General features: G+C 38.9%; 1 protein-coding gene across 10 annotated transcripts in view; it reads right to left on the minus strand.

Annotated features, from left to right (window-relative positions):
• The window catches only part of LOC126426972 (uncharacterized), a 281,549-nt gene that overhangs the window by 252,736 nt on the left and 4,903 nt on the right, over positions 1-23,910 (minus strand). For 9 of the 10 annotated variants that reach the window (XM_050089124.1, XM_050089129.1, XM_050089128.1 and 6 more), the window contains exons 3-5: positions 17,009-17,071; positions 8,441-8,533; positions 7,527-7,595 (exon numbers count right to left, since the gene is read on the minus strand). In XM_050089124.1, coding sequence (XP_049945081.1) covers positions 7,527-7,595; positions 8,441-8,533; positions 17,009-17,071 — 225 coding nt within the window. The remainder of the gene's footprint in view (positions 1-7,526; positions 7,596-8,440; positions 8,534-17,008; positions 17,072-23,910) is intronic. The other variant, XM_050089130.1, reaches the window with a different exon arrangement.

Consider the following 23,910-nt stretch of genomic DNA (forward strand, 5'->3'; position numbering starts at 1 on the left):
CAGTTCAGTTGGGAGCAACAGTCGGGCATGGTGTTGGCAGTCAGTAGCAGGCGGGTCTGCACAGTGGAAGTACGCACCGGGACCGTGGTCGACGCAGACGAAAGGCCATTGGTCGGTCGGTCACCTGGTCATCGGATGGTGACATGTGGTCTGCTGAGCACTGACACTAGTGTCAGTCGGGGAAGAGTTGGCACCCAGCAATCGTCGTGTCTGTATGGTGTTAGTATTCGCCGGGACTGCTATTGGTGAAGGTGGGCTGCCATTGGTCATTTGTTCGGCCAGTTGTCTCAGTCGACACCGTCTTAGATCCTCATGACAAACACCAATTTCCGAGTTGGGATGTGGTTGGACCTTGTTGGTTCGTTGCAATTGAGCAGCGATGCAGTCTCCACAGCGCGAAGCCAGGCTGGGGCTTTTGGCGGCGGGCACGTGCTGTTGCATTTGAAGGCACTAGCTGTGTGGGCGACCTTTCGCTTTCTTCCGAAGCAGGATCCTCAAGTTGAGTAATTAGTTACCTGTTCTTAAAACTCGACTGTTACGATTTGTTCGATTCTGTTGATTGTTGTTTTCTCAGTCTGTGACCGGTGTGATAACAAGTCGTGTTTTGTTGCCTAGAATCTGCAGCCTCCCATAGAGACCTGACAGTTGTGATTTGCGGATTTTGGCATTCTTTTAAACTTGCCTTCAGTGGGGTTTGATGCCTTGATCTTGATGAGGCCGAGTCTGAAGTTATTGGTATCTTTGTTTATTCTTCATCAGCCGATATTTTCAACTGTCTGTGCAGTTGGAAATCGATGAGATTGATGGTTGGTCGTGAACCATCCCTTCGTTGTGTTGCCTTTGATTAAGTGCTTGTTGGTCGGGCTGCCAGTCTCGTCTAAGAGTGCATTAGTGTTACTTCCCAGTCCGACCCTTGGAACCTTCTGAGCACCGCTCCTTCTGGTTTTACATAGTGATTGCCTTTTATTTTTAAGTACTGTGTATGGCCTTCAACTGAGTTTTAGCTTATTTAAATTGCAAAGCTGTTCTTTTAGGCCTTAAGCCATAAAATTGTTTTCTGCATGGTGTGTGTGGCCTTCAGCTGAGTTTTAATCTCTCTTAAATTAAAATTTCAAAATTTTTGTCTTGCCCTTAGGTCATAAGATTGGTATTCTTTACTATATAGCCTTCAGCTGAGTTTAATCTCTCTTAAATTAAAAATCCAAAATTCTGTCTTGCCCCATAAGTTATAAGATTGGCATTCTTTAGTATGTGGCCTTCAGCTGAGTTTTAATCTCTCTGAAACTAAAAATTTAAAATCTTGGTCTTGCCTTAAGTCATAACATCATTATTCTTTAGTATGAAGCCTTCACCAGAGTTTGCATGAAATGTTTTAAGCTAAGGCCCTCAGCCTGTTAAACTGAAAGCCCTTCTTCCTAAGCTTTAAGATATTACATTGTTTGGTTGATATGCAGCCTTCAGTCGCGTTTCAGCCTATTTAGAATTAACATTGAAAATCTTTGTTTTGGCCTTAAGCCGTAACACTGTTCTTGCTTAGTGTGTCTTGAAGCAACAAAAAAAATTTTTTGAAAGAATTGAAGCGTCCAGAAGACCTCTTGTACCTCAATTCCCTGCTTAGAACTTGGGCCCTGGATTTTCATATGTGGCTTCCATCTGATTTAAATCAAATCAAAGGAGCTCTTTCGTTAAAACCTTGAGTGTGTTTAATTCTTGCTTATGTTATTGTGTGTTTTAACTAATAAAATTTATATCTTGAGTGTAACTGACAGGAACTTATTTTGGCCCCTTTCCACACCAGCTCTGTCCTACTAGTCCAGAGATTTCACTTGTGTTTGTGTGCTCTCTGAATCATATGAGTAAACATTTCCTTGTTTGCCCACTAAGACACACTCAAATTCACATCTGATTCTATAAATTCCTGAGAGTGTAAATGATTTTATTTTGTGGGCAGTGTGGCCAGCTATTTTCCATCTCTTGTTATCTGGCCTATTCTGTCTGATGTGCCACCACAGTAAGGCAAATCAATGTATACATATTTTCCTGGGTCCATTTCTCATATCATTGTGGATTATTTTTCTATTTTGTTGTTCTTATTCCATTATTTTGTAGTATACATTTTATGTAAAATACTGGCACCGAACTGTCATTAGCTGCTGTTTTTTGTGTATATAATTCTTTAGCAAATCTATTTTTGTCCTAATGGAGGTTAACCATTGTTTACCATGGAGAGAAAAAGAATTACATACGTATCTATATGTGTTGCAAACAATCAAAGATTATGCAGTTAGTGCAGGTTCATTTCCAGTATATTACAATTTTATGTGTGTAACAATATTATGAGAGGTAAAGTTGTTACTCACCATGTAGCAGAGATGCTGAGTCACTGATAGGCACCACAAAAAGATTTTCACACTTAAGAGCTTTTGGCCAATTGCCTTTATCAACAATAGACAGACACACACACACACACACACACACACACACACACACACACAATCATTCTTTGTCATCATATCAAAAAAAAAAAATATTAGCTTGTTTTTTATTTAGTTCCATAGTAGTACGTGTGTGTGTGTGTGTGTGTGTGTGTGTGTGTGTGTGTGTGTGTGTGTGGGAGAGGGAGAGGGAGAGGGAGAGGGAGAGGGAGAGGGAGAGGGAGAGGGAGAGGGAGAGGGAGAGGGAGAGGGAGAGGGAGAGGGAGAGGGAGAGGGAGAGGGAGAGGGAGAGGGAGAGGGAGAGGGAGAGGGAGAGGGAGAGGGAGAGGGAGAGGGAGAGGGAGAGGGAGAGGGAGAGGGAGAGGGAGAGAGAGTAGCAACTTTCCTTCTCATAATATTGTTACATTTCATCCTGGATTCTCCAGTGTTTAATTTTATGGATGTTATTGTCATTCTTTGTCATCATATAAAAAAAAAAAATATTAGCTTGTTTTTTATTTAGTTCCATAGTAAAATCAATATTTGGACACACACTGTTACACAGCAATAGTATACTCTCAATGTCAGTAATCGTCCATTAATGAGAACAAGAGTGTCGTGAACATATCTCTCGTGGTAAAGAGTATTGCTAGCCATATTAGTAATTTACCAAAATACCTGTTAGTGTGCTAACAATGTAAATACCCACAGCAACATCATCTTATAGTTAATACCTCTCAGCTTGGAACTTTAATTAATGAAATGACAAGATCAATCACAATAACTCCAAATTTAATCAATTCTGGTTATCCAATTTTTTAAATACTAAGTACATTCTTTTTGGCTTCAAAGATTTCTATTATAGCCACCTTACTGAATAGACTGACTACACTGAAAGTGACAAATGTTTCTTAAATAGGTTCATATATAGATTTACTATGCACAGCAGCATGAACAGCATTTTTAACTGCATAGTCTATCTCGAAAGAGTAATATACCCTTATTGGAAGTATTAAGTTCTTATTGATTCTGTTAGCAGAGCTATCAATATAACTGATATATCTAACCTTACAAATCTCTGGCTGAGCACAAAATGTGAACATTTGCAGATTCATAAACAAACATTTATTTTCCCATCCCATCTGGAAGAAACAACACTTTACGTAGTTGTCTCCAATTTACTATGACTTCACTCTGCACTTATGTTTTATGCGATACCTTGTACTACAACTCTGAAGATGTTTGACAACAGCCCATAAGCCAAAAATGAACTATCAAAATAAAAATAGTTAAGCCAAAAGTGGAAAATTACATCATTAAAAGAATTTATGGAGACTGCGGACCACTGTTGTTGTTGTTGTTGTTGTTGTTGTCGTATTCAGTGTGAAAACATGTTAGATATAGTTCCATATACCACTCTACCCTGCACAAGCCCCTTCCTCTCCGCACGAATACTGAAGTCAACATCCATTTGAAACTGGTTACTGGGTTCATCCCTTGGCGTTCTCTCCCACACATCACTCCACTGAGAAACTGACAATGCCTTAATGTTTCAGATGTATAGAATCAACCAAACCCTTCTTTCACTTAATTTGCTTTCCTCTCCAAATTATCAGCGTCTCCCCAATTATCTGATATACTCATCGAATCTTCATTTTTCTCTAGCATGACATTTCAAAAGCTTCTATTTTTTCTGAACTGTTTATTATCCATGTGTTGCTTCCGTACAAGGCTACATTCCAGATAAATATCTTCAGAAAATATGTCCAAAACTTAAGTTTATATTCGAGATCAACAATTTCTTTCATTTCAGAATTGCTTTACCTACACGAACAGTCTGCATTTTATATCCTCTCTACTTTGGCCATCATCGGTTTTTCAATCGCCCAAATAGCTAAACCCGTTTACTATTTTTGGTGTTTCTAACCTAATCTAATTCCCTCAGCATCACTCAATTTATTTCGACTACTTTCCCTAACCCAAGCTTTTACTTTAGTTTACATTCATGTTATAAACTCTTTTCAAGACACTATGCATTCTGTACAACAGCTCTTCCAAGTCCTTCGCTGTCTCTAGTACAATTACAGTGTCACCAGCAAACCTCAAAGATTTTCTTTCTCCTCCTTGTACTTCACTTTCCAAATAATTAATTTGTTCCCTTTACTGCTTGCTCAATGCAGAAATCAAAGAACATTTTGGATAGGCTACAATCCTGTCTCACTTGCTTCTCGACTTGTGCCTCACTTTCAAGCTTTTTCTTCTTCTTCCTTTAGCTAATGCCTTTGTCCCACAGGCTTCACAGGATCAGCATGGTTACAATCGGATTTGGCAAGGTTAGTTTGAAGGAGTGGTCAGATGTCCTTCCTGCCACCACCCTGTGCCCCCCACGACAGAATCAGTGTACCCCAGCTGTCTGCATCGAGTGTAAATTATGAAATAGTGTGAACTTGTTTCAAATGTCTGTGAGTCATGTAACTGAGGTGGGGCTTGGGGACCAGCCCAGTATTCACCTAGTGGGATATGGAAAACCGCCAAAAAACCACATCCAGGCTGGCTGGCACACGGGCCCTTGTTATCAGTCCACTGGGCGGATTTGATCTGCGGCCGGCACACCTACCCGAGTCCAGGAAGCAGCACATCAGCGCCCTCGCCTAACCTTGCGGGTCCATGACTCCCTTCCATGCCCCTTGACTAAAAACAGCCATCTGCTTTCTGTAGATGTTGTATATCATCCTATGTTATCTATATTTTATCCCTGTTACCTTCAGAATTTCAAAGAGTGTATTCCAGTTGGCACTCTAAAGCTTTTTCCAAATCTATGAAAGCTATAAATGTAGGACTGCCTTTCCTTAAACTATTTTCTAAGGTAAGTCATAGGGTCGGTACTGCCTTGTGTCCTCCCACATTCCTCTGGAAACCATACCATCCTTCCCCAAGATTGGCTTCCACCAACTTTCCACTCTCCTGTAAATAATTTGAGCCAGTATTTTGCCAGTATGACTTATTAAACTGACAGTTCAGTAATAGTCACACAGTCAGCACCTCACCTGTCTTCTTTGGAATAGGAATTATTACTTTCTTCCTGAAGTCAGAGTATATTGCCCATCTCATACATCTTGCGCAGCATGTGAAATAGCTAGCTCTCCCAAGGATCTCAATAATTCTGAGAATGTGCCAACATTTATTAATTCGTTTATTCATTCACACTCTGGTTACGTATAGTCCATTCTGGTGAAGAGCCTTCAGTGATGTGGAAAGAGTCAATTAACAGGCATAAGAGGCCACTGCAGGATATTTCTGTGAAGATTATAACTGTACCTTATGACTAGCACTAATATACATGCACTGATAATTATTGTAATTACTTCTAGATAACTTTTATATGTGTATGTTACAAGCAAAACAACTACTTTGAAAAAACTTGCTCTTCATATGCTACCTATCTGTTATTTTTATGTAGTAGTTCTATCTCACCAAATGTGTAACTTTTCTTATGGAACTAATCTTTCATTCTGCAGGGAAGTGTGCATATCTGAAAATTTCCCATAAGATTAAACAAGTGTCAGACCAGGACTCGAACAGGGAAACTTCACATTTTGCACCATTTCAGCATCCAGACATGATTCATAACCCACAATCACAGCTTTACTTTAGCCAGTTCTGTGTTTGAGTCCCAACCCAGTGTAGTTTCAAACTGTCACAAATCCATCTGCAGAACGAAAATTCTTTTCAAACATACTCCCCCTAGGACCTGGCACAGCCTACATAACATCCTTTCTTTCAGGAATGCTAATCCTGAAAAGCAGGCACAGGAGCTTGTGTAACTTTGGCAGCTAAGAGAAGATATACTGGCTGGAAGCTATGAGAGTGAGTCAGGAGTCATGTCTGAACAGCTAGTTGGCACAGCACTTGCCTGTGAAAGGCAAAAGTGACAGGTTCAAATCCCAGTTCAAAACACAAAATCTATCAGAAAGTTTCATGTAACTTTTTCACTCAACACTATCTGCTGTCTCTGTAATGGAGAAGTAATGGTAACATTACTGTTAACCAGAATATACATTCCACAATCCAAATATCCTGGAATTATAGGAGTTGCTTTTACTCCATTTCTGAGTATTTCAGTATTTTCAATCTCCTGCCTTGTGTCCACTAGCAACTAAGTGTCAGGATCCCTAAGACCATCAATAGGCTTCAACAAGAAGTTCAGCTATCTACTTTACACAACATTCTTATTATATCTTTCAGTGGAATAAACACTTTTTTGAGTTTAGCTGTGTTACTACATAAGTCTTAACATAGGACACTACTGAGTGACAGTATAAAAGTATAACAAATAAAATTATTTTTGATCTATCCAGTACACAAAGCAATCCTGCCTGCAGCTCAACACAGTGAGAAATTTCCAAATGAAAGAAGGCATAACTGAACTTTTTGATTAACTTATCCACATACTGGTGCTACCCCAGTTTACAATCCTTCTGGTTACCCTGTAAATTCACATGTCTCAATCTCTACTTCTAATATCTGTGTTTTTCATTTGTTTGGAACAGAAAAATGGCATAGATGCAGCAGTATGCAAATTTGCAAAAAAGGAGATTACCTTCACAAAAGAATTACAGTATACAGACAATAATTGAAAATTACAAGTTGAAATATTTCAGAAAGGGCACATACTTCTGGCCAACAGTAGATCTACACCTGAGCCAGCAAACCAAAACTCCAACAGCACTGCCATAACAAGAAGACAGATCAATTGAGTTAGGGAGTGAAAGGTTTTCTACAACTTGTACAGAAGCCAGACTCCCATCATTTGAGTTGAAGGACATGAAAGGGGAGTAGTAATAGTAGTAGTAGTAGTAGTAGTAGTAGTAGAGTAAGATTGTTCAAATGGACATAGGTTGCACTAGTTATGCAGAGATGAAGTCTTGCACATCTAACATTGATACTTGCATCAAACCTGTCTTCAGACTGAAGACCACAAGAACAACAGCAACAACAACAACAACAAAATCACTTCCTTTACAGCAGAGCCATCTATATGGACACTACCACTGTAATATTATAACACTACAATAGAGCTTAATTAACTCCATTTTGAAACTCGGAGATTACCTTTTGATCCTTAGTTTCATCCTGTTCTTCCTTGATGGATCTCTCTGAAACTGGTAGCTCAGTGTTGATCTGCAACAGAAATGAAAATGCCATTCACTTCACTCACATGCTCCATACTTATTCTAATTGATTTCCAGTTGCTAACTGGTTTGTAGCAGAACTACAAATGTCTGCTAACAACCCTTTTTTGTTGATTTTCATTCACATTTATGTAATGTACTTCATTTGAATGCTTGTATGTTCTAACTTCTGTCTAGCAGCTTGTTACAAGTTAACTTTCCATGACTATTGATGTACGATTGGGACTTCATGAAAGCACATTCACACTGCATGTGTTTTATGGAGCACAACTGAATGAATTCTCATAAAGTCAGAACTAAATCAGTTAGTAGCAATCACACACAGTTATCATGCAATAGTCATCTGGAACCAAACAGTCATACACACTCTACTACTATACTATTCTCCATCTGTTCTACATTCACCAACATGTATTAGCATTCTGCCAATGAAATCTGGTAACACCGTGACTGTAAATGATTATGAACACACTGCTGCTCACTATATGATCCACACACAATGCTCATTCGTCCACGTGCTTGCCATGCACAGCTCATATTTGTAAACAACACAAATTTAGGCCGCAAGTCTCTATGACATAGTAATAAAATCTTAATAAATCAAAACAACAGTTCTCCATTTAACAAGGCTGAAAGTTTTTCTGGTACTATCAGCTAGTAAGGTTTGCAGCCTAGAGAGGATAAGCACAGATGAGGACAGTTTTACAGATCACCTCACAACGTAATTTGTGTCTTGTTTTTACATCCCGTACATAGATGTGATATTTGTACAGTTTTGTTGGATGAGCTCTCAGTCATGAGTGTGATTTGGCAAATAAACACATGATTACTTACATCACTGGCTTCCATTTCTAATCCAAGAACCACTTTTGCGCCACGTTCAGTACGATCACATAGTATGCAAGTAGCTGTGTTGTAACGATTAATCTGTGTAACAAAACAAAAAAGTACATTTACTGCTTGTATATTGTACTCGAATAAGTAAATAGGTCAGCACCAAAGAAAATGAGAACCCACTAACTTACTGACATTACCGATCTACTAATTAACTGACATTACTGTTGATAATTTCTATATTGTTGTTGCTGTCACTGTTGTTGTTGTTGGTGGTGGTGGTGGTGGTGGTGGTGTTGTTGGTGGTGGTGGTGGTGTTGGGTGGTGGTGGTCCGCAGTCTGAAGACTAGTTCAAAGCAGCTCTTGGCAGTACTCTGTCCTGTGCAAGCCTCTTTATCTCTACATAACTACTCCAGCCTACACACATTTCAAACTACTCAGTGGATTCATTTCTTGGTCTCCCTCTACAATATTTACCAGCACACTTCCCTCCATTACCAAATTGAAAATTCCTTCCTGTCTCAGGATATGTCTACCAGCCAATCCCTTCTTTTACTCACAGGTAAAAGTAATGGTAAAGGTAAAGTTCTGTGTTCTGGCACTAGACAGGCCAATCACACCCAACTGACTATCGTGCCGTTGTCTGCTGAGAGTGTGATCAGATGCACATACCAGGTCATGTAGCTCCTCAGTTGGCCTTGTGAGGCTGATTGCACCCTGGTCCAATCAAGAAAATCCTTGGCAGAACTGGGAATTGAACCCAAGTACTTAAATAACAGTCAGCTATGCCAACCACTCATCTACAAATTTCAAATTCCTTTAGCCCAGGTGTACCATAAATTTCTCACGAATACAAATCAGTAACATGTCATTAGCTATTTGACCTGTCTACCTCATCTTCAGCGTTCTTCTGTAGCACTATATTCCAAAAGCTTATACTCTTCTTGACTGATCTGGTATTAGCAACATTTCACTTATGTACAAGGCTACACTCCTGACAAATACCTTCACAAGAGACTTCCTAACACTTAAGTTGATATTAGATGTTAAAAAAATCCTCATTTTCAGAAATGTTTTTCTTGTTATTGCCAGTCTGCATTTTACATTCTATCTACTTTGGCCATCATCAGTTAGTCTGCTGACCAAATGGCAACACATTTACGACTTTTAGTATCTCATTTCCTAATCAAATTCCCTCAAGCATCATCCAATTTAATTTCAGTTCACTGCAACACTTTTATTTTTGACGACAGTCATCTTATAACTTCTTTCCAACACTACCCATAGCATTTAACTGTTATTCCAAGTTCTTTGCTGTCTCTGACATAATCATCAAACCTCAAAGTTTTTATTTCTTCTCCTTTACTGTTTTCTTGATTAAGAGATTAAAGAACACTGATGAAAGGCTGTAACTCTGTCTCACTCCCTTCTCAATCACTGCTTTCCTTTCATGTCCTTTATCTTTAATTGTAGTCTGGTTTCTGAAATTTTTGTGTATAATCTTTCACTACCTGTATTTCATTCCTGCAATCTTCAGAATTTTAGAAGATTGTATTCCAGTCAACATTGTCCACAGCTGTCTTTAAATTTTTATAACATAAATGCAAAGATATATTTTACCTCTAGCATGAGACAATAAATCATGTAATAAATGCTATATGGTGTACACATTCACTGTCATCACTTAGCTCCACTTTGTGTTTCATGTGTTTCAGTCCCTCATCTTCATGTGGACTGTTTTGTTACACTACAGCTCATATCTGTGAAATGTGGGAACTAAAATATTACACAGAATACAAATTTTCAGTGACAAGCAACAACTTACATTAACAAAATAATACTGACCACTGTTTACTCGCTTCACAGAACTTTTGTCCACATAGGCACAAAAAAGGGGGCATCTCTCTTGACAACACAGTCAAGCAGATTACTTACGAAATTAATTGAAGATGCTCATCAGTACTTTTGTATCATATGGTCAGAAACAGTTTGCAGTTATGATAATGACTGAAGTGAACCATGATATTTACAATAATGGATAACACTAAAAAATATATACACACTGCACATAGCTATGAATATTATCATACATACACGTAATTACATTATTACATAACCAGAATGGCTGAACAGCATGTCAAATCACACATTGCTTACTGACTGATGTGTTTAAAGCAAAGCATTTTGCAGAGAAATGACCACCACCAAACTGGCTGACCACAAGAAGGGATAGAGAAGAACAGCATGAAAAATTTTTAGTATAACTAGATCAATAGAGTTATTATAAAGACACATTTTCAACCTCTGTATGTGGGCATCTTTAGGCTATAAATAGTCAACACAGCAACTTGTCGCAGTTGTAGACAACTGTGACCACTTGCTGTGTGAAACACAGCAGGGCGGAATAGTCTGCTACAATGCCACTCCTAACATAAATCCTCCTTTCTGTCCTTTTTGCTATCTTTTTCATATGCAACACATATATCATATATATACTGAGTGTCCAAAACATCAGTGCCCAAACTGACAGATTACAACAGAGCCAACATGAAATATATTTAGTTTAATAACCAGATGTTCAAAACACAAACAGTAAAAGCTCTGAGCACGTGTAAGTAGGCCAAGTTTTGGTTACAGATGAGGATCAATTTACAACAGAATGCAAGCACAATTGTCACCGAGGGTATGTATTGGTGGTAGAAAATGTACATATAGCAGATATACAAGATAATCAGACAATCTGTATTTAACATGTGGGCGAATATCATGAGCTACTATTTGCTTGGGCCCCATGTGTTATCCCCTCCACTCAGATGGCCAATGTAGAACCTGCCAACATTATTGGAGGACGTACCCCTACATATAGGAATGAGGTTGTGGTTCCAGCATGCTGTAGACTTTGCAGATCCAATATGCACAGCATTAGTTCTAATTTTGGCAATTCGTGGATTGGCTGGAGAGGACTTACATCTACATCTACATCTACATCTACATACATACTCCGCAATCCACCATACGGTGTGTGGCGGAGGGTACTCGTACCACAACTAGCATCTTCTCTCCCTGTTCCACTACCAAAGAGAACGAGGGAAAAACGACTGCCTATATGCCTCTGTACTAGCCCTAATCTCTCTTATCTTTGTGGTCTTTCTGCGAAATATAAGTTGGCAGCAGTAAAATTGCACTGCAGTCAGTCTCAAATGCTGGTACTCTAAATTTCCTCAGTAGCGATTCACGAAAAGAACGCCTCCTTTCCTCTAGAGACTCCCACCGGAGTTCCTGAAGCATTTCCGTAACACTCGCGTGATGATCAAACCTACCAGTAACAAATCTAGCAGCCCGCCTCTTAATTGCTTCTATGTCCTCCCTCAATCCGACTTGATATGGATCCCAAACGCTCGAGCAGTACTCAAGAATAGGTCGTATTAGTGTTTTATAACCGGTCTTCTTTACAGATGAACCACATCTTCCCAAAATTCTACCAATGAGCCGAAGACGACTATCTGCCTTCCCCACAACTGCCATTACATGCTTGTCCCACTTCATATCGCTCTCCAAATATTTATTTGACGTGACTGTGTCAAGCGCAACACTACTAATGGAGTATTCAAACATTACCGGATTCTTTTTCCTATTCATGTGCATTATTTATTTGTATTTAGAGTTAGCTGCCTTTCTTTACACCAATCACAAATCCTGTCCAAGTCATCTTGTATTCTCCTACAGTCACTCAACGACGACACCTTCCCATACACCACAGCATCATCAGCAAACAGCTGCACATTGCTATCCACCCTATCCAAAAGATCATTTATGTAGATAGAAAACAACAGCTGACCTACCACACTTCCCTGGGGCACTCCAGATGATACCCTCACCTCCGATGAACACTCACCATCGAGGACAACGTACTGGGTTCTATTACTTAAGAAGTCTTCGAGCCACTCACAGGAACCAATCCCATATGCTCGTATCTTAGTTAGGAGTCTGCAGTGGGGCACCGAGTCAAACGCTTTCCGGAAGTCAAGGAATATGGCATCCGTCTGATACCCTTCATGCATGGTTCGCAAGATATCATGTGAAAAAAGAGCGAGTTGCGTTTCGCAGGAGCGATGCTTTCTAAAGCCGTGCTGATGCATCGACAGCAACTTCTCTGTCTCAAGGAAATTCATTATATTCGAACTGCGAATATGTTCGAGAATCCTGCAACAAACCGATTTTAAGGATACTGGTCAGTAATTTTGAGGATCCGTCCTTCTACCCTTCTTATATACAGGTGTCATCTGCACTTTTTTCCAGTCGCTCGGGACTTTACGTTGGGCAAGAGATTCGTGATAAATGCACGCTAAGTAAGGAGCCAATGCAGTAGAGTACTCTCTGTAAAACCGAATTGGAATCCCACCAGGACCTGGTGATTTATTTATTTTCAACCCATTCAGCTGCTTCACAACCCCAGGGATGTCTATCACTATGTCCTCCATACAGGAATCTGTACGAGACTCAAATGGCGGTATGTTTGTACGATCCTCCTGTGTGAAAAATTTCTCAAATTCTAAATTTAAAATTTCAGCTTTGGTTTTGCTGCCTTCCGTTGCCAGGCCAGACTGATCAGTGAATGACTGGATGGACGCCTTCGACCCACTTACCGATTTTACGTAAGACCAGAATTTCCTTGGGTTTTCAGCAAGATCTTTTGCTTAGGTATGATGGTGGTAGTGGTTGTATGCTTTGCGCATCGCTCTTTTTACAGCAGCATGAATCTCTACTAACTTTTGCTGTCCTCATTCTCCCAATCTTTCTTGTACCGCGAGTGCAACTGTCTTTGCTTCCTGAGCATTCTCCGAATTGTGCTGTTTTCCATTTGTAATCCACTTTTTCGGCACATACTTCTCCAATGGGTGATTTACAATGTGTTTAAAATTTGCCCATAATTCTTCCACGTCCATCGTACCGGAAGTAAATGAAGTCTATTCATTTACTAAGTGGGATGCTAACAACTGCTTATCTGATCTTTCTAGTATGAATACTCTCCTAGCCTTCCTGACCAACTTTTTAACTTTTGTAATCATAGACGTAATGACAACATCACGATCACTAATCCCTGTCTCAGCACTGACACCGTCGATGAGGTCTGGTCTGTTTAATACAAGACAATACAAACATAATTTAATAGTGGTCGCCTAAAAACAGCAAATTAATCATACCAACAATGCCTAAGGTGTATGTTTGACACTAAACAAACTGTACTACTCAGTGTGCATGGGTGTACAGGTGTGATACTGTTAGTTACGCAAGCCCATCAACCATGGCAAGGTCATATCACATGGGATGGGAAAATTGGTTTTTAATTGTCCTGAGGCCAAAAACTGCATACAGAGTATCAATCACTTCGGTTTTTAACTGTCCTGGGGCCAAAAAATGCATAAACCCAAATCAAATCAGATTTTTAATATCCATGTGACTGGCGCAAAACATTTTCAATATGCTGTCCATCGTTTCCTGCAACAAGCTGAAATCAAGAAGCAGCATGTTCTACAATTGATCGAGGTGTTTCCAGGGTCACATTCAGAGTGTTGCCTTCATTGCAGGTAAGTTTGCAGTTGCAACACAATTGGTAGAACATAATACTCTAATGTATTGCAGCATTTCAGTTGAAAGTAAAGCACCAGTTGGAAAAGATTAGAGGCACCTGTGGAACATTGAGTAAGTTTCCATGATGCCACAAAAGACACTTGTGACCAAAAATTGGGTCTGCATAAACTTCCATGATGCCACTAAGGACATTTGTGACCAAAGATCTGGTCTCCATCATCACATAACATGCAAGAGGCTTTTCATTCAGGGACATGCTCCATGTGTGTACCAGAGTCAAAGTTATGCGTTGCAGATGTGGAATCATTTCCAACTAACAGGTAGTGTCGAGGAATTAAGCCCGTTTTACATGAGTGACTTTAAGGTCAAAACTGACGGCTCAGAGTGCATGCACCTTTTGTGCCTGCATGTAACTCAGCAACCATCCATGACACGAACGTGTCTATGACAAGTCAACGATTTACAGACTGCGCCGAGTGTTGTGTTCTATATTTCTGAGTACACTGCATACTGCAAATGTGCAGAAACATGGGACTTTGACGACATCTGCTAACATCAAAAGTTAACATATCCTGGCCAAGCTCAGTCATATTATAGAAATGGATTTTGTCCTTGTGTGTCTTCTTAATCTTTATTGTTTTGTTTTTGTGACACTGGAAAGTTACACAGGGTTCTGATACTTTTTTTCCTAATAGTGTTCTCTTACAAGACAGACAAAATCTCTGAAAGTGCAAAGGCATTTATATTTCACAGAGACAAATCCTACACTGTGCATTAAGAGAAACATAAACAGATAAATGCGTTTCAACGAAAATTATTTTAACAGTAAAAAAGTCAGGATTATTTGTCAAAAAGAAAAGTAATTTTTGATGTTTTTTGCATTCAGCAAGAAAACAAGATACAAATGATTAAGCAAAAAGGCGCTATTTACTGTGTTCTAGATACTGTTGAATGTGTGTAATAGTATGTATATTTCTGAACAAATAAATGTATATGCTCCAAAATGTTTGGATGCCACTTTTCCTATTCTTTCTGTTCTCAGGAGTGTAAAGAATTTACCATGTGGCCTTTAACAAAAATGTCTACAATGAATTCTCCTTCGGAGATTGATAAACTATTATACTTGCTTGTTCCTACATGATATACTATGAGGGTTGGAACTTCAATAGTGGCAACTATTCATTCACAACCAATACAAAAGAGTTACATGTTTGCACCAGTTACTGTCCTTCAAAGTAGTCGCCAGCGATTTGGAAGGCGTAGAATACTGTTAGCAGAGCCTGTTCTGTTGATGGTGCGAATGGAGTGGTCTACTGCCTGTCTAAGCTCTGGAACAGTTCTGAAGCGAATGCCACAAGGTGGTTCCTTCATTTTCGGAATCAAATCAAAGTCACAAGTACTTAAGTCTTATTACTGCTCATTTTTGGAGCATATCCTGCGACCAGCTTTGTGAAAGAAGTGGCAACACTTTCTGCACAACCCACCCATCATTTGAAACGACAATGTGTGGACGCATTGTTGTTTGAAGGACAGTAACAGGTGCAAACATGTAACTATCTTGTATCGGTTGTGAAAAAAATAGTTGCCACTATTTAAGTTCCAACCTTCGTAAATTTCGAATTTTATGCAAAAAGGATAGTCTCTTTTAAACTCATTTTCAAAGTTCAAATGTCAAACTGCACACAGATAGCTTTCACATCACACACAATTTTTGGCCTGATGTTTAAACGAAAATGACCATTCTAAACAGATGAGACTCAGTACAGGAATAAAATGCCAGGAGCGCTGCAGTAGACTTATTTGTCTTGAGTGGTCAGAGTGGTCAATTGTGACAAGAAAGTCGATCATGGAAAAGGGGCTTTACACCGTACAGGCCATTCATATTTGACAGGTACACAGGATAATCAATATGTATGATTTCCATGACAAAGGAACCATGGGCCTAGTGCTCTCCAGAACTGAATTCAGCATTTGAAGAGGCTTGGATATGTTATTTTGTTTTATTTATTTATTGCTATTTTATTTTAGGCTCTTGCATACATAAAAAAAAACAGACCAAATGTTGCACATGAATTGGTATGAATACAGAACATAATATTTTAATATTATTTCAAATGTGCTGGTAATAATTCTGCATTATGCTGCTTAATGGGAAAAAAGTCTACATAGAATACCTACATAAAAAGAAATGAAAAATAAAAAAGTCTACACACTACCATTCGGCCATCTGGCACATACACATCCGAAATGCACATGCTCCTGGTCTATTACATGCAACACTGGTGATCAGAAATTTTGTATTTTATAATTCTGGACTATACTACTACACGAAACACTACTGCACACTACAAAACACTACTGCAGTACCTAATGTATTTCATCAAACTGTTAGGAAATGAACTGTAAGATGTGAATCTCCATTTCCTGATGACAATGGTGCCACAATGGATTCAAGCCTACATCTGAGCAAGAGGATGTTCCACCACTGCTCTGGAGTGCTATGAATATCCCCCCCCCCCCCCCCCAATGGGAAACAGACTGTTTTGTTGTTACATAAATGTTTTCATTATTTTTTATTTGGTTATCTGGACACATTGAAGATGAATACATAAACATAACTCACAGCCAATTTTTGTTTTTCATGCCACGAATTTTGAAATAAAGCGATGATGCAAACTCATGTGTGTGTGTGTGTGTGTGTGTGTGTGTGTGTGTGTGTGTGTGTGTGTGTGTGTGTGTTTTCACATGCCAAAAGTTAATCCTTTATATACTGCAAAGCCTAAAAACTATGGTATCTTGTCTGCATTTTCACATTTTTCACTTAGCGAACATTATACGAGTGTCAACATTTCATGCATAACAACAAAAACCTGGACACTCGTGCACAGCTGTATTGGTTATCGATCCCACTGCATCCAGTATAATATTGTCATAACAGTGCTTGCTTCTATACAGTCATGTGAATTCAAGAATTACCTCTTGATTTCCAATCTCCTGCAATTCTTCCTTTGCTTTCACACTCCATGGGTACAACTGGACCTGTGACAAAATTAAAAGAAACTGTAATGGGCTAATTAAAGCAGAAAATACATCTACAAGATAGAAAAGTTTTGCAAATTGGAATTCAGGCAATGATATTCCTTAAGAATGAAATACAATGCATAGTTTAACAAAAATTATCATTTTATGATTAATTTTCTTTTCTAAGAGAGAAATTCTGGGTGACACAATGTCAGTACGATTTATTTCAGAAAGATTTCAATGAGAGTAACATAAAATCATGAGAATGCCTAATGACAACATATTTTAAACTTTATGAGAAACTTGTGCTTGATACAATTACATTTTGTGAGGACACTTAAGTCAGAGTAAGTCATACGGTAACACTGAACCTAGAAGGGGACTGCAAACATGTGATACCTAAAAGACACTGCAAACACTTTGTGATGAACATTAAAACTCTTATGATGTAATATGAGCATTGCCACATCCTTCTTAGGCTTGCAAATGCAAGCTGATGATCATACATGTGAGCAAAAAACAAACCTTATGTCTTTTAGTATTACTTTGTACTGGACTCTCACCCGTAATCTTCCTCTTCCAGATATCTGGCTACAAGATCACTTTTTCCATTTAATTGTACAACAGCTCAGGTTGCATATCACAACTGTAGGAAATTTGGCAGATGTGTTTCTTTTGAAAGTATTTAAAAAGCAAAATTATAAATTACAAGCATATTTCCAAGTAGTTAGAAAGAAAAAAGTAATTTCCCAAATGCAATGACCAGTATAACTGGAAAGAAAATTGTTGCTCACTGTGGAAGGAGGAACTAAAATTATGAAAACCAATTTCCAATTTTTATTTTTGCACACTGTCACTGATAGCACTTGCAGGTTCATTTTCATGGAGACTGGCAGAAATGGAAAAAAGTGTAATGGAATTACTTTTTTGGCTTCCCACATATATGAATCAGTAATATAGTTTACCTATTTAAATACTATCACAAGACATTATTTTCATGGCAAAAACTCCCAGGAGAGAAACTATGTAACTATCATCTATCGATACTGATAAGCGACATTTGTGCATTCCGTATTACAACTTACAGACAAAAACTGGCCAAAGGCACATGAATCCCAGAAGCTTCAGTGGACAGAGTGGCTAAGTGCATCTTTCTACTACATTAAACTTACACCAACTGGAAAGAAAGTTTATTTAATGCAGCTAACTTTCAATATATACAAGTTGCTGAACATGTCTTGAAAGATCATAGATGATGTCCAGTTCATTAACTGAAGTGTCATATAATGTGAGAGGTGTTCTCACACAGTATTTCAATAGTTTTTGAGGTTCAGTTCCAAGTTCAAATCTTCGTAACTGGTTTTAATCCATTCTAGAACTTTCAATTAATTTTATAAGACAGTTATTTTCAGACCAGGTTTAAGTCACTTACCAATGATGTGTGTACACACACACACACACACACACACACACACACACACACACACACACACACACACACACATTGAAATCCTACTAGCATAAGAAGAAACACCACAAGCAAAAACTGTAGTTAGTCTCTTGACCTCACATTTGTTGGCTTCAGCAACTCACAGCCCACGTGTCAGCTTTCAACTTAATCTGTACCTCATGCTATACTACAGATCCCACTATCCTCATTTCACAGAATACAGGAGGAAAACAAATATTGTTAGTGTTCTGTTTTTTCTCTGTATGCATGTGTCATCATATGCCATACGATTTTATCAACAGTCAAGGCAGGAGCCAGCTTAGGTTCAACCTGTCTTACTACCGTGTTTGATAAACTTTACAGGGGCCCCCAATATATTTCATTACTTTCAAACTTCCCCCCCCCCCCCCTCCCGCCTGGGCTGGTTTAGGATTGTAGTTGCAATACTTCCGCTCACTATAATCTCAAACTGATCACTTACCTCTAATTCAGCATTTTAAATCATGTTGAAATACAGATGTTACAATAACGCTGTCACAGCACAGCTTCAATTTGTCTGTGAAGATGCTACCATAAACAGATTTGGTCGGCACAGATTGTCTGCAAGCAATTTGTGTGGTTGGGTCCAACCAGTCGGTCCACATGGCCTGCAGTGTAAGACCACTAACAGCATTATGTGAGTTAATTCACCTGTCAATAATTGGCCATCCTCCGAAGCCATTGCACTGGATAAAATTACAGATCACATTATTTACCCCATCGATTTGTTTGGTTTTTGTACCATTCTTGTACTTTTCCGTGATTATTCAGGACAATGTGAGGTGAATGTATACGGAATTATGAAGAAACTGGTCAATATTCAATGTGCAACCATTTCTTTTAGCCACAACTTTGCTGCCAGCATAGAAATTCATTCCGTAATATATCTTAGTTCATGCACAAAGTACTGTGAACTATTATCTAACATTTACTAATGACACTTGCCTGAAATCAAAATTGTCTGCAGTGGTATGTAGCCTAGATCCAATTTACAAATTCAGACAACTGTTAATATAATAATTACTCTGAATCTTACTCCTCAAAGTACTGATCACAGTAAACATGTGTTCAAATGCCTTTCCAAAAGTAACTATTTTAAATTACCAGTAAACATCTAATGTTAATAAAAAAAATCCAAATTTCTATTCCAAACCATATATAAAACGCAACTATGCACTACGCCCTATCAGTATGAGTGTGTTTATAAATTTAATTACACTGCAACTATACACTGCAAGTACATTTTAATTCCTATGTTGCAAATGACAGTGATTTAAAAGGTCTAACAGTTGAATGAGTCAGTTTTGTGCAAGCATACTGCATTAATAAATTCTCTGAATTTATTTAAATTTACTCTTTCCCCTCCACTCTCCAAATTTTATGCATACCATAATGCAGTGCTATGTGGGTAGCTCCACATCAATTCAGCACAGGAAAGAAATAGTTTCAACTTGACCACCTAAGATTTCTTTCAAATTCGGTGCATTTAACAATCCACATATGTTATGGAAAACTACCACTTTGCGGAGGTATATGACACAATTGTGAACAAAGTTACAGGTCTGCAAAGTTGGGAAATTGCATAAAATTTTCATGTGTTTGTCTGAACATAAATGAGTATAAATTCTGGTTCTGATGAAGATGCAGCAAAACTTTTATCACTGAAAAGACAATGAGTAGAGCTTTACAATGCTACATGGCAGGTTTCTAAGAGTATCATATTCGAGGTCACTGACCTTAATCTTTGACCTTGAATATCCCAATTCAATTTTTTGAAAATATATATATATTTTCAAACAAATTGTTTTGCTCCAAAATGCTACTATAAACATGGTAGGTAAGTATCAAGATGGCACACCAAGGGCATCAGGCCCAAAAATTTATTTTGTCACCATCAATACACTATCAAAATGCAGATCATAGCACAGAAAGATGAAACAAAATTATTAAAATATACAATTCATAAGAAATGTTGTACAAAAATGTGATTCACATCATTGTAGTGGTCCACAAAAAGTAGTTACATCTCATTTCACAAGTCCCCCAATGTCCACTATATCTGATACACGTTACAGAGTATGTATTTCCAATTAATTTCACTGTGTCTAGATCCATGAGAATCCCGTCTTCTGATAACATGACTGTGCAGTACAGCAAGTGCAAATTATGGTGAGGGTCTATGAGGATATGAGATGTCCTGTACTCCATCTGTTCATTCACAAGTTTGATTGACATACACAAGCCACAAATGACTGCCATACATACAGATAACAAATCCATTTATGTCTGTTAATAGCATTTCTTTCCACAAAATCACTGACTCTTCTATGCTCACCAAGGAAAGAGCACACGTCTGTTTTTCCATTTATTCTTGAAATGTTGCTTTTTCTTGGCAATGTCTTAATCATGATTCGAAACTGAGATACAGGTAGAGCCAAAAAAGACTTTACAATTTTGGAATGATGTAAAAATTCATTGAGATAAATTACAGAATCAGTGGATGTGCCATTTAGTACCAAATAATCACAAGTTTGATTCACGAAGTGCATAAGTATCTCATTCCACTACCAGTTGCACAAGCATAGTGCTCACTTAAAATGGCTACTTTCGCTAGTGCAGTGTGTGTTCATTGCATGTTTCGGTTTCATGAAAGAAACTCTGCAATAACTGTTCAGTGTAAATTTCACACCGAATACATCAAAGAACCTCCAAGCAGGCCTACAATTTACTCTTGGCATAATAACATGGTTGAGACAGATTGTTCACTGTAACACGATAGATCACCAGATCGCCTGCTCATTGACGAGTACATCGAACAGGTTCATCTACATCTACATTTATACTCTGCAAGCCACCCAACGGTGTGTGGCAGAGGGCACTTTACGTGCCACTGTCATTACCTCCCTTTTCTGTTCCAGTTGCATATGGTTCGCGGGAAGAACGACTGTCTGAAAGCCTCTGTGCGCGCTCTAATCTCTCTAATTTTACATTCGTGATCTCCTCGGGAGGTATAAGTAGGGGGAAGCAACATATTCGATACCCCATCCAGAATCGCACCCTCTTGAAACCTGGCGAGCAAGCTACACCACGATGCAGAACACTTCTCTTGCAGAGTCTGCCACTTGAGTTTGTTAAACATCTCCATAACACTATCACGGTTACCAAATAACCCTATGACAAAACGCGCCGCTCTTCTTTGGATCTTCTCTATCTCCTCCGTCAACCCGATCTGGTATGGATCCCACACTGATGAGCAATACTCAAGTATAGGTCGAACAAGTGTTTTGTAAGCCACCTCCTTTGTTGATGGACTACATTTTCTAAGGACTCTCCCCATGAATCTCAACCTGGTACTCGCCTTACCAACAATTAATTTTATATGCTCATTCCACTTCAAATCATTCCGCACACATACTCCCAGATATTTTACAGAAGTAACTGCTACCAGTGTTTGTTCCATAATCATACAATAAACGATCCTTCTTTCTATGTATTCGCAATACATTACATTTGTCTATGTTAAGGGTCAGTTGCCACTCCCTGCACCAAGTGCCTATCCGCTGCAGATCTTCCTGCATTTCGCTACAATTTTCTAATGCTGCAACTTCTCTGTATACTACAGCATCATCCACGAAAAGCCGAATGGATCTTCCGACACTATCTACTAGGTCATTTATATATATATTGTGAAAAGCAATGGTCCCATAACACTCCCCTGTGGCACGCCAGAGGTTACTTTAATGTCTGTAGACGTCTCTCCATTGATAACAACATGCTGTGTTCTGTTTGCTAAAAACTCTTCAATCCAGCCATGCAGCTGGTCTGATATTCCGTAGGCTCTTTGTTTATCAGGCGACAGTGCGCAACTGTATCGAACACCTTCCGGAAGTCAAGGAAAATAGCATCTACCTGGGAGCCTGTATCTAATATTTTCTGGGTCTCATGGACAAATAAAGCGAGTTGGGTCTCACGATCACTGTACCCGCAATCCATGTTGATTCCTACAGAGTAGATTCTGGGTTTCCAAAAACGACATGATACGCGAGCAAAAAATTCTACAACAGATCGACGTCAGAGATATAGGTCTATAGTTTTGCGCATCTGCTCGATGACCCTTCTTGAAGACTGGGACTACCTGTGCTCTTTTCCAATCATTTGGAACCTTCCGTTCCTCTAGAGACTTGCGGTAAACGGCTGTTAGAAGGGGGGCAAGTTCTTTCGCGTACTCTGTGTAGAATCGAATTGCTATCCCATCAGGTCCAGTGGACTTTCCTCTGTTGAGTGATTCCAGTTGCTTTTCTATTCCTTGGACGCTTATTTCGATGTCAGCCATTTTTTCGTTTGTGCAAGGATTTAGAGAAGGAACTGCAGTGCGGTCTTCCTCTGTGAAACAGCTTTGGAAAAAGGTGTTTAGTATTTCAGCTTTACACGTGTCATCCTCTGTTTCAATGCCATCATCATCCCGGAGTGTCTGGATATGCTGTTTCGAGCCACTTACTGATTTAATGTAAGACCAGAATTTCCTAGGATTTTCTGTCAAGTCGGTACATAGAATTTTACTTTCGAATTCACTGAATGCTTCACACATAGCCCTCCTTACGCTAACTTTGACATTGTTTAGCTTCTGTTTGTCTGAGAGGTTTTGGCTGCGTTTACACTTGGAGTAAAGCTCTCTTTGCTTTCGCAGTAGTTTCCTAACTTTGTTGTTGAACCACGGTGGGTTTTTCCCGTCCCTCACAGTTTTACTCGGCACGTACCTGTCTAAAACGCATTTTACGATTGCCTTGAACTTTTTCCATAAACACTCAACATTGTCAGTGTCAGAACAGAAATTTTCATTTTGATCTGTTAGGTAGTCTGAAATCTGCCTTCTATTACTCTTGCTAAACAGATAAACCTTCTTCCCAATTTTATATTCCTAGTAACTTCCATATTCAGGGATGCTGCAAGGTTAAGGAGAGCTTTGCCTGCAGTCCACAAAAATGACTGCGAGGTGCATCTTGTGAGACGGGTATTCCACAAAAGTCTGTTTGGCAAATAGATCATAGATGTTTACCCTTGAAACATACAGATTCACAATGGCACAGCACATTAACGATGCAGATAAGGTTGCTACAAAGAATTCTGTATGGAAATGTTGCATCAGATAAGAGGACAATGAGGCTTTCCTGAATACAACAATCTTCACCGACAAGTATACATTTCGTATCAGTGGCACGGGAATACCCACAACTGCAGAATACAGAGCAGCGAAAATCCACACGCATCTCAGGAACACATTTGTGACAGCCCCAAAGTTAATGTGTTTTTAGCCCTTAGCAAAGTGGAAGAGTGCAGCCCTTTCTTCTTCATGGAGAAAACTGTCACT

Source organism: Schistocerca serialis, chromosome 11, assembly GCF_023864345.2.
Source record: "Schistocerca serialis cubense isolate TAMUIC-IGC-003099 chromosome 11, iqSchSeri2.2, whole genome shotgun sequence".
Lineage (NCBI taxonomy): Eukaryota > Metazoa > Arthropoda > Insecta > Orthoptera > Acrididae > Schistocerca > Schistocerca serialis.